The 13,544-nt window shown below is 37.3% G+C and overlaps 1 protein-coding gene across 3 annotated transcripts in view; it reads right to left on the minus strand.

Annotated features, from left to right (window-relative positions):
* Positions 1–3,613: 3,613 nt before the first annotated feature.
* RAB2A (RAB2A, member RAS oncogene family) overlaps positions 3,614–13,544 on the minus strand; it is a 59,520-nt gene continuing 49,589 nt past the window's right edge. For 2 of the 3 annotated variants that reach the window (XM_089776248.1, XM_006113633.5), the window contains exons 7-8: positions 11,155–11,223; positions 3,827–5,002 (exon numbers count right to left, since the gene is read on the minus strand). In XM_089776248.1, the coding sequence (XP_089632374.1) occupies positions 4,907–5,002; positions 11,155–11,223 (165 nt within the window). In that variant the 3' untranslated portion in view covers positions 3,827–4,906. Of the gene's footprint in view, positions 5,003–11,154; positions 11,224–13,544 lie in introns of all 3 variants that reach the window. The other variant, XM_075920649.2, reaches the window with a different exon arrangement.

Genomic DNA, 13,544 nt, shown 5'->3' on the forward strand with positions numbered 1-13,544 from the left:
GGACAGTGGGTTCCAACAATTTGAAGAGGATGCCATTTAGTTCCTTGCCCTGAGACTGCACCTTGGGACCTAGAGATTAGGGCAGTGGCTGGACTCTTACCAGGTTTGAGAATCTTGACACATCCCTGGGACTCCAGAGCACACCAGCTTGATTCCCCTAAAAGCAGACCCAGTGGGTGGCTAAGAAGCAATTGTGACAGAATGGTGATGAGGAACATTTAGAAAATGTAAGCCTGCCCTTAAAAAACAAAACAAACCAAGCCTGTCATGGGCAAGGTATGGCCAGCCACAGGGTGTCATCAAAAACAAGTGAGCACGATTATAAAGTAAGATAGTATGGTCTAGTGACCTGAGTCCCTTGGACTGCCCCTCACTCCGATGGTCCAAGTCAACAGCCATCCCTTCCTTACAGGGCTGAGCAGCTCAATGGTCAGAATAAATACTGCGGACCTTTTTTTACAGGGTCACATTGGCCCATTGACCAGTGATTAAAGTCCCCCCTCATGGGGTGTGGCCCATCAAGAAAGCGAGATGCTACCTGTGGGTGTGTGGCATCTGGGAAAGGGGAGCTGGGCCCTCCCTGCTTCTCCAAGGTCCAGTACAGGAGTCTGGTAGTAGTGAGAGTGCTCACTATTAAACTACACTGAGTTGTTCCTTAGTTCTATAACCAGAGCAATCTCTTAGGACCCCTAGGCTGCTTCCTACCCTGTCTTCTGCTGCAGTGGTCTATGGTTCTCCTAGTCTCTGGGGTCCTGAGCCAGTGATGGAGAGATGGAAGGGCATGACCTCCTAAGCCTGTAATGCACAGTTAATCCTTTCTGGACCCAGGGTGTAGATACCCCCCCATCACAACAAACAATCAAGAGAACAGATTTTTTTTTCTTAAAATAAGTATGTATTTTAAAATATCACCTAATACATTCCCAACATCAACCAAAAAGTGGGGATTGTGGTCATATTGCTTAGTGGCTATATTGCTGAGGAGGAAAGCAGAAGAGAGGAGCTTTTCCAGCCCAGGACCTCTGAGCCACTCCCTATCTAAGTCCTTAAGTTTGAGGGGTGACCCCAAGAGTCCAGATTTACCGTAGTTGGGGTTTCTCAATAGTTTCTCCTCTTCTGCCCAGAGAAGAGAGGCGAAGGCTGACATTTCCATGGCTTTTGGGCGGGCCCTCAGACTGCCGAACCAAGCTCCTGCCTTCTCACTAGTCAGCCTCAAACTGAGCCAGGCTCTTTCCTTTTCTCACACCACTCCCCTCCAGACCTGACATTGAGTGCAGATAAAGCAGTGCAAGCCTAGATAGGCCCAGAGGCTCTCTAAGCCCTGGGATGCCCTCCTGTCTCCATTTCTTCACAGGATTGAAGATAACGAAAGGAACAACACAGAATGCTCCTCTAACCAAAGTGATGTTACTAAACTGTATGAAGGAAAAAAAGACTAATTTTGTGAATGAAATTTTACAAAAGCTCACCTGTGTTTAAATAAACTGTTGCAATATTTAGTTATTTCTATGCAACTCTTTGGGAAAATTTGGCAGTTTACAGGTTTCTGTATCTATTAAATGCTACTTAAGCCTTTCTTGCACAACAGCACTGTTTAAAAGATAGTCTTCAAGGGGTGCCTATCTAAAACATTTTGGACTAATTAGAAGCACAGTCATTAGAAATGGTATCGATTACTAAATGCCACAGTGATATATATTGAAACTCCATGGCACCAATGTATGAAAACAGTATACCTATGTGGAACAAAAATGTAATGTAAGACTAACAATTTAGTGTATTTTACAATGTTGAGGGAATACTACACCTGTAACAACCAAAAGGCCTGAGTCTGGATCTCACTGTGGTTTAAAATCAAGGCCGACTGCTGAATTTGTTGGAATTACCCTGGCATAAAACCATTGTGGATAAGATCAGAATCTTTTAAGTGAATGTTCCTACATTCCAAGAGATGTTACTTTTTGCATTAGGAATGACACAGAAAGGCCTTAAAGTTGCTTGAGAGAATATGCCATCCTGAATTTACCATTTCTACAATCAGCAGTTTTTTAATCTATACTGTAAATCAAGGAAAAGTCAGAAATATTTAGCAAGTTGCATAATAGTGTCCTTTGATATGACTTTCCCATTGGTTCACAAGATTACAGCAGCTGTTCAAGTCTCTGGTGTACACTGAAATATTTAAGTTATTTTGTCATCCAAGCAATTTCTTGCCCATAAAAATACAATGGGTTTCTTGAATGCAACTAGGAAAGTAGACAAATTATCACATCCAGTAAGGTGTGAATAAAGTTGTAAAATTTGCAAAAGAATGGTCATAACTTGTAGAGATGTGCTGTGGAATTACAACCCTAGTCCATCTTACAGGTGGCTCACTCCAGTAGCTACATGTGGGGATGAGCAGAATATCCATAGAAATAAAACTGGTAACTTCTCAAAACACAAGTCCAACAAAAGAGTATGTTATAGCTCCTACTTGCAAGAACCAGATTATGGACAGTAACAGGGCCTACATACCTCTATTACAGTAGGATTATCATCATGATAAAAGTCAAGATGTTATTTCTATTTGCAGACTTTTGAACAATATTATAGCCTGAAAACTAAGGCTGGCTTTCCATTAGGGGCTCAGCTCTCCACTTACGTAAAATGTAGAGTTAGCTATTTCACCTGCTGAAGACAGTGATCAGATGTTTTAGTTCGACCCCAAAACCTGTCATTCATATAGGATATGATTCACCCTGCCCTTTTCCTGGGAGTCAGGCTATATAGAATGGGAATCTCCGGTCATTAAGGCTAGCACACATTTTCAAGATGACCTGTAGTTACTATGGAGCAATGTATTCCTTTTCTTACATCCCCAAGATCCACTTTACATCCACTTTATCTTTGCAGCACTTCTAGCCCCCAAGCATCCTGGGAGCAAAAGATCCTTGGCTCATATAAGGTAGCAAGTTGTATTGCTAGACTACCAATCAGACACAAGGTAGATTTTTATTCTTAGAATTCTTGTGGGGGTACCTAGTCATCTAACTGTTAACCACTGTTACCCACGTAACTCATAAGAATAGATTCATTCAGTGCTGTACTGTACTCTTCAAACCTCTGAGTCAGTACAAGGTAAACCCTTTCTTTTTGTGCTTTATAAATGCTTCAAGTTGTACAGTTTGTGCTTCAAATATTATGTTATGAATAATTAATATTAATAGCTATGACAGGTATCGATGTACATTATAATCTCAAAATGTTCACTAGAGGAAAATATGGTGAAGAACATAATTAGACAGTTTCCAATACTTCTACAACCATAAAATGACAGAAAAAAGGTCTAAAATTAGAATCCGTTATGATTATTTGCTCCTTTACAAAAATTGTAAGAGACCCCTACACACTTTTAAGCTTTATTTAATATTGAAACCATTGCTATTTTACACTTTGAGCGTTATCACTTCTGATGTTAATGTTTTCTCTTTGTAGCTTGACAGCAGGTGTGGATGAATTGAGGGGGGACTCCATGCCCCCAGCTTTATGCCTCAGTCTCTGCTGGTCCATTAAACAAAATGTGTGGCTGAAATTTTTTATTTTAGGGACATATCTGAAACATGAACTAGCATCTGTGTCACCCCTTTATTTTTGATTTTATATATAAATATGAAAAATATTTGTTAAGTTTTGTTTCCTCATTTGCAGTCAGATTGACATTAATATCCTGCACCTTAACAAGTTTAAATATGTAAACAATTTTATTTTGCACTGTTAGCTATTTCATGATGAGAAAAAAATAAATTTAACCATCGCACTGAGTAAAGTACCAAAGCATTTCCAGTTTTGGCTTTTATCAAGATTTTCAATCTGGCAGATTTATTGTCACACCCCTTTCACAATAGACAAGATGCTTACCATATATTTAGGATTACAAGTTGCCACTGAAAGAAAACTTTACACAGTCACTGTACAACTAGGTTGAAAAACTGTCCTGCATGAAAAATTTACTAAGAAATCAAGTGGTAAACAAGAAAAAAGTAAGAAAAGATCAAAGTCTTCATAATGTGCCATTTTTAAAGGGCATCAATTCCCCCTGTATTTTTCATTCATTATACTGGGTTTTTACCAACAGTATTCATTAAGGCAAACAGCTAATCCATTTCTGAAGCGGTGCTGTGGAAATTGTGGACAAACAGCAAACATTTGGCATTAAAATAGTTAACACATATGTAGCCTCCAGTAATATACATTAAGCATTTTTCTTGGACTTGAGGATAATGGCAGGAGAGGATGAACATGCTAACAATGTCAAAAAGGTTTAAAATTCAGCATCCAAGCGATTTCCAATAATGTTTTTGTAGTTTTCAAGCTCTAAATAGTATAGAATTTATGCAAATGCATTAAAGAATTCTAGCTTGGCAAATACACCCAAGCAGGTTATTAAACTATATATACAGAAAGTAAATGATAAATACAGAATTAAAAGAGTCCTTCTGCTTTTCTTTATAGCCTTGAAAATTGACAAAAACTTGGACAGCTCTACAATATTAAACATTAGGTAACCACAGTAGCTGGGAAACCTAACTACACAAACTGATTAAAATACTCAGATGACTTTGTAGTGTTTAATACAATTCAGTTTTGTAGTCAAGGGCACAAGACAACATTTAAACAAAAATAATCACATCTATTGAACTAGAAATCAAATGTAAATAGATATGAATACAATCTCCAAAAATCTGTCTTTTAGTGAACATTAACTATTTATTCAAAGTTATACAAGAATTTGAAGGATAAAGTCTTCTTCTGCTGCATGAAACCAACTTACAATAGTTTCATGTCTCAGTTGAGCTGCAGTGGGGGGAGGGTGAAAGAACAAGTTAGTGGGCCCCATTTGGGCAGCTAGAAAGTAAAAATAGGTTCAACAGCAGCCTCCACCAGCTTGTTGTCCTCCCTGATTGCCTGCAAGTGTTGCATTAGTAGCAGCATGTTGAGGGCCAATTTTAATACCATTTGCCTGAAATAAAGAGTTGAATACACAGCAATTATTATTTTAAAACATTTTAATATGCTAACAATACTAAAATTAATTTACCAATTTTTGTTTTATGCACATGTCTGAAAGAAGTTCTCTTTTTACTTTCATATGTAACAAGCCACAGAAAAAAAATCTTATTTAGAACTGTGCTTGGTTACAAATAAGGAAGTAAAATTAAAGTGAAAGATGCTTTCCTTGTTTCATTTTTTTCTCCATTTCATTACTATAAAACAGAACCCTGCTTGTTATCGAACTGTTCACATAAACAGAGGAAAAATAGTATTTAAATGCTATTCCACATAAAGTAGCAAAATTTAAAAAATGCATAAATACATTTCTAGTGTGCACTTAAAGAGATTCAAAACCTCCATTGGTTAAATATAATGTAAAACTTTTCCTCTCTAGACAGCATTTATTTCCATGTTGAATCAGCTGTACAGGCTAAGGGCATACGAGTGTTCTGTGTCATCAATAATTTCTATGATCCCCAAAGACATGGCAACTTGCCAAGAACCCACACATAGTGTAGCTCTTTCATTCATCAAACTCACACTTATATCTTAACCCTCACTCCCTCAAGTGGATTTTACCTAAAAATACAGCACTTTGAGAAAAGTAATACAGTAGCTTCAGAAATTAAGCTCTTAAGGAAACTTTGCGTCACAGTAAATCTCAGATTTATAGTGCTTGGCAGTTGTTCTGCAACAGTAGTAGCCTTGGGGTTTCTGGCACTAGCTCAGTATTGACAGCAGCTGATGTGGTTTCTTTTCACTCTTTGACTCCTCTTTAATAAAAAGCATGCCCTATGGCTCATTGGTTTTGCCCCCTCTGGGCTGGTAGCAACTTCTTGAGGAATCAAGGAGTCAGACCTGGCACTAAGCCAAATAAATAGCACGGACTGTTGGCTCTTGACAGCATATTGCAATCAAAGCTCCATAAGGCACAGTAAAGCAGTCAGCTACTATATGAAACTCGACAGATACAATGAACATGCCTCTTCTGAGGCCCTGATTACTGTCCAATTTATAAAGCATCAGTCTCTAACTGAATGGCATCGCCTTAAAACCAACTCAAGATTCTCTGTTACATTAATCAAAGAATTCTGAAAAACTATGAAACAAGCTGGATGAAAAAAAGGATATTAATGTAATAGAATATTAATAAACATTTACAAACAACTTATTTGAGAAGTTTTGTTTAAAGAACCTATGCCTAAGAGAGGAGTCCTATTTAGCCACAGGTCACATAGTTAAAGCAGCTGGAGTGGTAGTGAAGCTTCTCTTTAATTCCTTACTAATAATGTCTACCACCATAACTAGAAGTAAATTTTTACTTTTTAAGCTTCCACGTGGTGAGACATAAGCAAACGGGAGGTGAGACAACTTAATGCAATTCTGTTAACTTCTTTGCCCCATCTTCCCCCAAAATGTAGTGACTTTCACCACTATTAAAAAACAGTCAGATTGACATTACTAGTAAACAAGTACATATTGATTGGTGGCAGTGCACAATTCACCATGTGATTCCAAACAATTGTCCTTAGTGCTGATTTCAAGGCACATCTCTATGGGTGAAAGAAAAGGCTGTGCGCCAAGGACTAAAAGGACATCTCAGACCGCCAGCAAGGGTGCCAATTAGTGCTGAATGTGCTGTTAATTTTTATATTAGTCCACTGAGAAGGTGACCAATCCCACCAATTTACTTCAAAAGGACAATGAATAACTGTATTAGATAGTCTTTCACATCTGATCACTGGTTCAAACTCAGTACAGGTCAGCAATGAAAGTTACCTCATCGACCAACCCAAACCCCTCTTACATTGAAAATTACTATGTAAGGGCCTATGATGCACTTGAGAATTTAAAGTACATACTGCATAGAGATCTACTGACACAGTACACACTGACCCAGAACAGAATTTTTCAGTTGTTCCAAGACAAGCTTTTTTTTTAGCTTTAAGAATTTCTTCACTACAGAACAAGCCATGATCATCTTTATTTTGTTACACAAATTCTTTACAGTGAACAGATACCTAAATCTGAATTATTTAGTCATTTCTTCAAGTTCTCAAAGTAAATTCTTTCCCCTGCTCAGTCTGGGAGTACAAGTAACTACTGGGCAAACTACAGGAAGACGTCATTTGATTTGTAAAAAATATACTGAACTGTAATTTCAATGGTAACCTCTCTGCAGTATAAAGGTGTTTTTGCTGCTCCCTGGTTAGTGGAAATTCTGATAATATTTCATCAGAAATGGGTCAAGCTCTGTATCATTCAAAGTCCTTTTCTCCTATGACAGTACCAAACATTCTATAAACACACAATTGAGAAAATATTTAAAAATCAATGCTTTTAAAATTATACATTAACACGCAGCCCTGTCAAAGTTAAAACCATTTTCTAAAATATTATAGATTATAATGTAACATTAAATAAATTAGTACACGGAATAAGTATCTCAAGTTTATTTGCTAGTGTTGTATAAAAAAGCAGTCCAGTGGTATTGATTATCATCTTGGTTTATTATGGCAAAGGAATTGTAATGAGCAGGGCTCGACAAATAGTGTAATCTACTCGCTCGTGGCGAGTAGATTACACCCCGGAAGAGCTGGCGCAGAGCGATCTGCGCATGCGCAGAACCGCACGGGTGATGAGCCCTGGTAATGAGGCATTGGATAAGAGGTCAGCATCCAGCCAGAAATTATTGGAATCCATCCGCAAATGGTATACTGTACACATAATTATAGACTATCATTAATTTCAATCCTAAATAATTAATTACAAAATTCTTGTTTTAACTTTGGGTTTTGATCATTTTTAGATATTAATGAGGAGAGAGAGAGTACTGACTAGTAGCTGATTCTACAGAGATTACCACTGTGGAGGATGCAGTTAAACATAATGCCTGGTGGCATCTTACATGCTTTAGGAAATGCACCCATAAACTGAATCTGACAATGTCGGAGAGGAAGTATGTTGAGCATCTGGAAAAAGTTGAAGATGCTGTGACAAATGCTAGCTGTGGACTCACCTAATGCTAGGTTCCCAACACCTACATTTTGAGAAGCACAAATAATTCTTCTACAGTAAGCAGAAAGTTCAAAGGCATCCATTAAGCATGGTTTCAACACGCAAGAAATTGTATGAAGCACTCAAGCATGAACACAGCAGGGAAAATAAAGTGGGTACATTGACCCAAGACACCCACACGTAACACTACCACATCTTATGCAAGAAACATATGTAATGTGTTACGTCAAGCCCTGTGCCAGGAATATATACATGTTACGTCAGAAGGACAAAGCAACAGAAACCTACACCAATTTTACTACTGTAAACTGTGACTCAGCTGGAGTTCATACATTGCCTCTATGGGCTCTAATAGCTACAAAGGGCTCTAATAGATATGAAAGTGGTGGTGATGGTCAACACAGAGTTAAGTACAGAGTATGCTTTGAATAGCACTGAAGAACAAGTGCTTAGCAGAAAAGCTCTCAAGAAACTTATTGAAGATGAACTGTGGGATATGGATGTAGTTTTTGCAATTCTATCCACAGAAATGAATCGCAGCATATAGTGCCGCAGCTTTTAAGGACATCAAGAGGAAGAAAGCACTAATGTCAATACCAATATGAAGACTGTTAGCAGCTGTTAAGTTTATATGGAAAAGTATTCTATCACAGAATATATGGAAGTTTCAGGGATCCACAGTGGATAGCAAACCTAAAAAAATACTTTGTGACCTGTTCTACTCCTTTTAAGTGCTTCAGTATTTGCAATGACTTTGGTACCAGTAAGTATGATAAACAGAAAGCACAGAACAAAGCCTAATGTACATGTATTTGAGTGAAAGGCAAGTCTCCAATACATGCATGACAACTGAGACACACAAGTGTAATCTACCACTATAAGTAGCTGTGAGTTTATTAATTCTTTCCAAAACAGAGTATCTCCCTCAAGACTGCAACTGAAAAGTTAGATTCTTTACCAGACAGAAATGAATCAAGAGTTGTGCCTTCTCCCAGACACTGTCAAGGAGAGTTTTATATTTTGTGTGGTTGATAACTTGGAATTCCTTGAAGAAACAGCAGTTGGCAAGGGTACCCTTCATGCTACTATTATGGTCTGCTAATAGGAGTGAACTGATGGGGACCAGTCCTCTCCTCAAGTGCTATCTGGACCAGCAAAGAACTGTCCTTGAAGGTGCTTACTAGTATTCCCTCTAAGATGTGCAGCACAGTTTCACAGGTGATTAATCAGGCCCGCCTAGTCACGCAGCTGTGCAGCTTACAAGGCATGATCTTCCTAAGCCAGCATCTAGTGACAAAGTGACCATCATATTATGCTAGCAGAAACTTTTCAGCATAACAATCATAGATGATATGGAAGAGGTACAAGATCTAGATAAACGAGAAATTGCTAGTGCCTGCTGAGATCTGGCTGAACATTTATCAGGCAAGAGGGAAAATACTGGATTTATGACAAACTGCTTGACACGTTTGCAAGGGAGTCAACTGAATACATTAATAGAGGGAAGATACTTCAAGCTATTGCACTGCCTTGTAAGCTACTGTCTCACACTCACACGAAGGATGAGTTAACTGCATACCTTGCAGAAAAATGCTCTAGCACACAAAGAATTATTCAGCACATTTTGTAATCAGATGGTGCAATGAAGCTGCTACCCTGTGCTGGTCAATGGAGCTTCTTCATAGTTCCCACGAAGAGGGTGTCTCTAAAATTGCCTTGCATGCCATCAATGCCACAGAAAGATATTATTACTAAGAGCCAGATTTCTGCCTAAGGCAGACATTCTACTGATATCTGACTTTGCCTAAGAATCTGCAAGATTTTGTTTTTGTGCATGCTGCTGGGAAACAGAATTGCTGTATCTCCTTCAGAGATATGATCCTATTATCATTAATAGCTGCCACACTACCAGATTTCCATGCTCTTTCAGTATGTGGCCCTACTGGAAGGTTGTCTGGAAAGAAGCAATTAACATACTGAAAGTCATTTAAATTCAGCCTCTGAAGTCTTTTTCCTCACTGTGAAAGTGATCAGAATGGCAGAGACAGTCACTAGTGAGGTAATGAACGGGCTGGAGGCATTTATGTACTTAGTTTACCAGTTGAACACCAACACTATGACACTTGTAGAACTACGGCGGTGAATGTTTTGCAAGAAGCAAAGTGACAATGGATGTAGTCATATCTGCCAGGAAGAAACGTGTAAGTGCAATGTGGATGATTATCAGCATGACCTGAATTTAGCAGTGATGTCTTAGACAGAAACAACACCAATGATAACTTTGATGAATAAATGTTTTCAATCCTACATATCAAGGCTAACCTCCCTAGAATTACCAAAGATAATGTCTTATGTGAGATCCCTCTCACTTAAAAAAAAAAAAAAAAAAAAAAAACCACCTCATATTTATAGCTATAATCAACATAATTATTGTTGGTTCATCCTAAGTGAGGTAGTGAGGTACCATTGTTTTCATGGGAGAAATAGCTTTCAAATGACACACAACTTGACCCTGTAATCTGGTAACTGATAACTCTGTAAGCTTTCAAACTTTCTGCAAATTGGAGGACCTGGAGCTAGGAGGGGCACAGAGAACATGTCACAGAGGACAACAGCACTCAAATTATGATTCTGTAAGATTTTTACACATCAACTGACGCCTCTCCCTTATTTGTCAATCACTAACCTGCCCACAGAATGAGATTTTACTATATTATGCTTTTTCACCACCTTTTCCACACTAGACAGCTTATGTAGTACATCTGGCACATTAACATGGTTTTCCCATTTACACAGTGGAAAATTATCTTTGAAAGCAGATGACACCATATGGGGATGTGGATGAAAGTGGATTTTCTTCTCTCTTTTGGGGATTTATGATTTTGTGATGCTTCACGAATGGATAGGGTCACTTAATGCTAATCTGTTTTCATCACAATAGTAAGTCAAGCTATATAAAAATAAAGTACAAATGCTTTACTGCAGTATGACCAAATATTGTAATACATATGTTACAAAGAGTGATCCAAAGTCTTACAAATTGTGTTTTTTAAAAATAAAATAACTCACTAGACCATGCTATCAGAATAGTATAAATGTTACCTCATTATTAATATCAAAGACTCCTTCTTGGATTTTCTCATAGATTTCTTTTGCTGTATTAATAAATGCCTGAAACAGAAACAAACAATCTAAAATTAGATCAAATTAATGACACAAAGCAAACGAGGGCATAAGAAAATACTCTTCAAAGTCCACTACGCACATGAAAGGTCAAATTCTGCTCTCAGGAAAGTCAATGTCAGTTTTACCATAGACCTCAATAAGTACCAAGATCATGTCCATTAACTTACCCAAAATAGCATGACACACAGCTTACAAAAAACTGTTTTTTGTATAGTATATGTAGCCCAAAATCTGTTGTCCAACAAAAACTGAGAAAAGTGGTTTTATAAATATATATAAATTACTCTTAAATAATTTATTTCTGACCCTTATGGACAGATATTGTGGTAGATGGTTCTCCCATCCTTAATATCTTTGTAATATTCTACTCTAGGTGAGAGTGTTTAGCTTTATAAAACTACAGGGTGAGTACAATATGATATAGGAATACTTTGCCTGTTGCATAAAACGTTCTAATATATTACTTAAAATTCACCTAATTTTATTTTTTTTCTCTTAATTCAATCTTAAACTTGGGAGGTTATAGGTAGTCATTTGAATAGTAAAATGTCAAAAATGTGGCTTTTTATTATGTCTTCAGAAAACATCTTTGAATTCAAAGTAATGACTTACCTATACAACAGTTAAGGTCAGAACTAACACATTAGTCAAATGTAAGGAAGTCACTAGAGAAAGATTAGCATCAATATTTATATACAAAATGTAATCTTGCCCTATTTAGCTTTATAGGGCACGTAACTTCTGAAAGACAATGTATAATTTAAGGTTTGATTGACAATGGATAAGATCTACAATCAATATTGAAAATCCAATTCTCTTCAGATTGAAACACCATCTCTGCTCTCATACAAAGGGATTCTATCTTCTGCCATAGCTGATGTGGATCTAATTCAAATATAAAAAAGTAAACAGGGTTCATGGAGAGGAACAAATCATACCTTTCCTCATTTCTACACTGGAAGCATTTGACTGCTGAACTTGCCACCAGAGCTTTGTTTCCTAATTAACAGGACTGATATGTTTTCACCTTTAAAGGCCTTACAGCTCCCCAGAGTAATCAATCTACTGCAGCTCAATTACTGCACCAAGCACACACCACAGCCAGTGAAGGAGACTTGAACGACTGCAGCAGGAATGGAAAGATATGAATATGCATAAACTCTAAGTGGGTGATCGAATCATCACAGAGGGTCATGAGAATTTGCAGCAAAATAATGAGGAGAATTAATCATTGCAGATTCACAAGGCACTTAGAAAGCGAGTACGTTTTTCAAATGTGTGTTAGAGTTGAGGAGGAGAAGAAACTGGCTTTCAGCCAACTATGAATTGATTCACATTCCTCAGAAATTCAAGTTTTCAATATAAAGAAGAAACTTATCTTTGTTTCTGATAACAGACCAATTATTGCAATGGCCTTATACACTGGACTAATTGAAATCTATGGTCAAAGCTTGAGAAATTCACACAGCTGGAAGCTCTTATGTGGATATTCACTTGTTCCCATTAAACTACAACATTAAACAGAACCATGAAGTCCTGAAAATGTGTTATGATAGCTTAATGTAAACAAGCACTTAACAATTGGCGTATAGAAGACAACTAGTCCTAGAAGTCATTATCTGAGCATGCCTATCTCTTTCTGTTAATTTTATTGAAATAAAAGGTAATTTATCAAAGTTAAGTTCCAAAAGCTTTGTTTATTTTAGATATAGAAAACTACATTGTAACTTATGAGCATAAAGTTACAAAATACAGTGGTATGACTCTCTAAAGAAATACAGGTATTTCAAAAGTAGCATCAACAGATAACTATTTTAGGAGTGCTTCTGTCACTCATATGAAATAATTGAATATAAAACATTTTTGTTCAGTGACCTTGCAACCCTGATTACAACCATAGCCTATATTCCACAAGGTACTTAAGCATGTGCCTAACATTAAGAATGTAACTCTTGACTTCAATGTGACTATACACGTGCTTCATGTTAGGCACACACTTAATGTTGTAGGCCTCAGTTCAGCAAAGTACTTGTGTGACTAACAGTGGTAGAAAAAGTAATAACATTCTCATTAACTGGTTCTCTTTAGACAAACTTAAGTAATAGATTAACCATTTGGCACTGGTGGTTTTGCAGCACCAACTATTAGCAGTAATGCATTAGCCTGCTGCACTGGGAAATAACTTTAAAACTGATTTTAAACTACTTCATGTTTTTCACATACTATAAGAGTATTTGGTAAATTTACTTTAACATTTCCTTCACTGGCACGGACTTTGAAAGAACTAATCAGCTACTGAAGTGAAC

The sequence above is a fragment of the Pelodiscus sinensis genome, chromosome 2 (assembly GCF_052426305.1).
Source record: "Pelodiscus sinensis isolate ZL-2025 chromosome 2, ASM5242630v1, whole genome shotgun sequence".
In the NCBI taxonomy this organism is placed as follows: Eukaryota; Metazoa; Chordata; order Testudines; family Trionychidae; genus Pelodiscus; species Pelodiscus sinensis.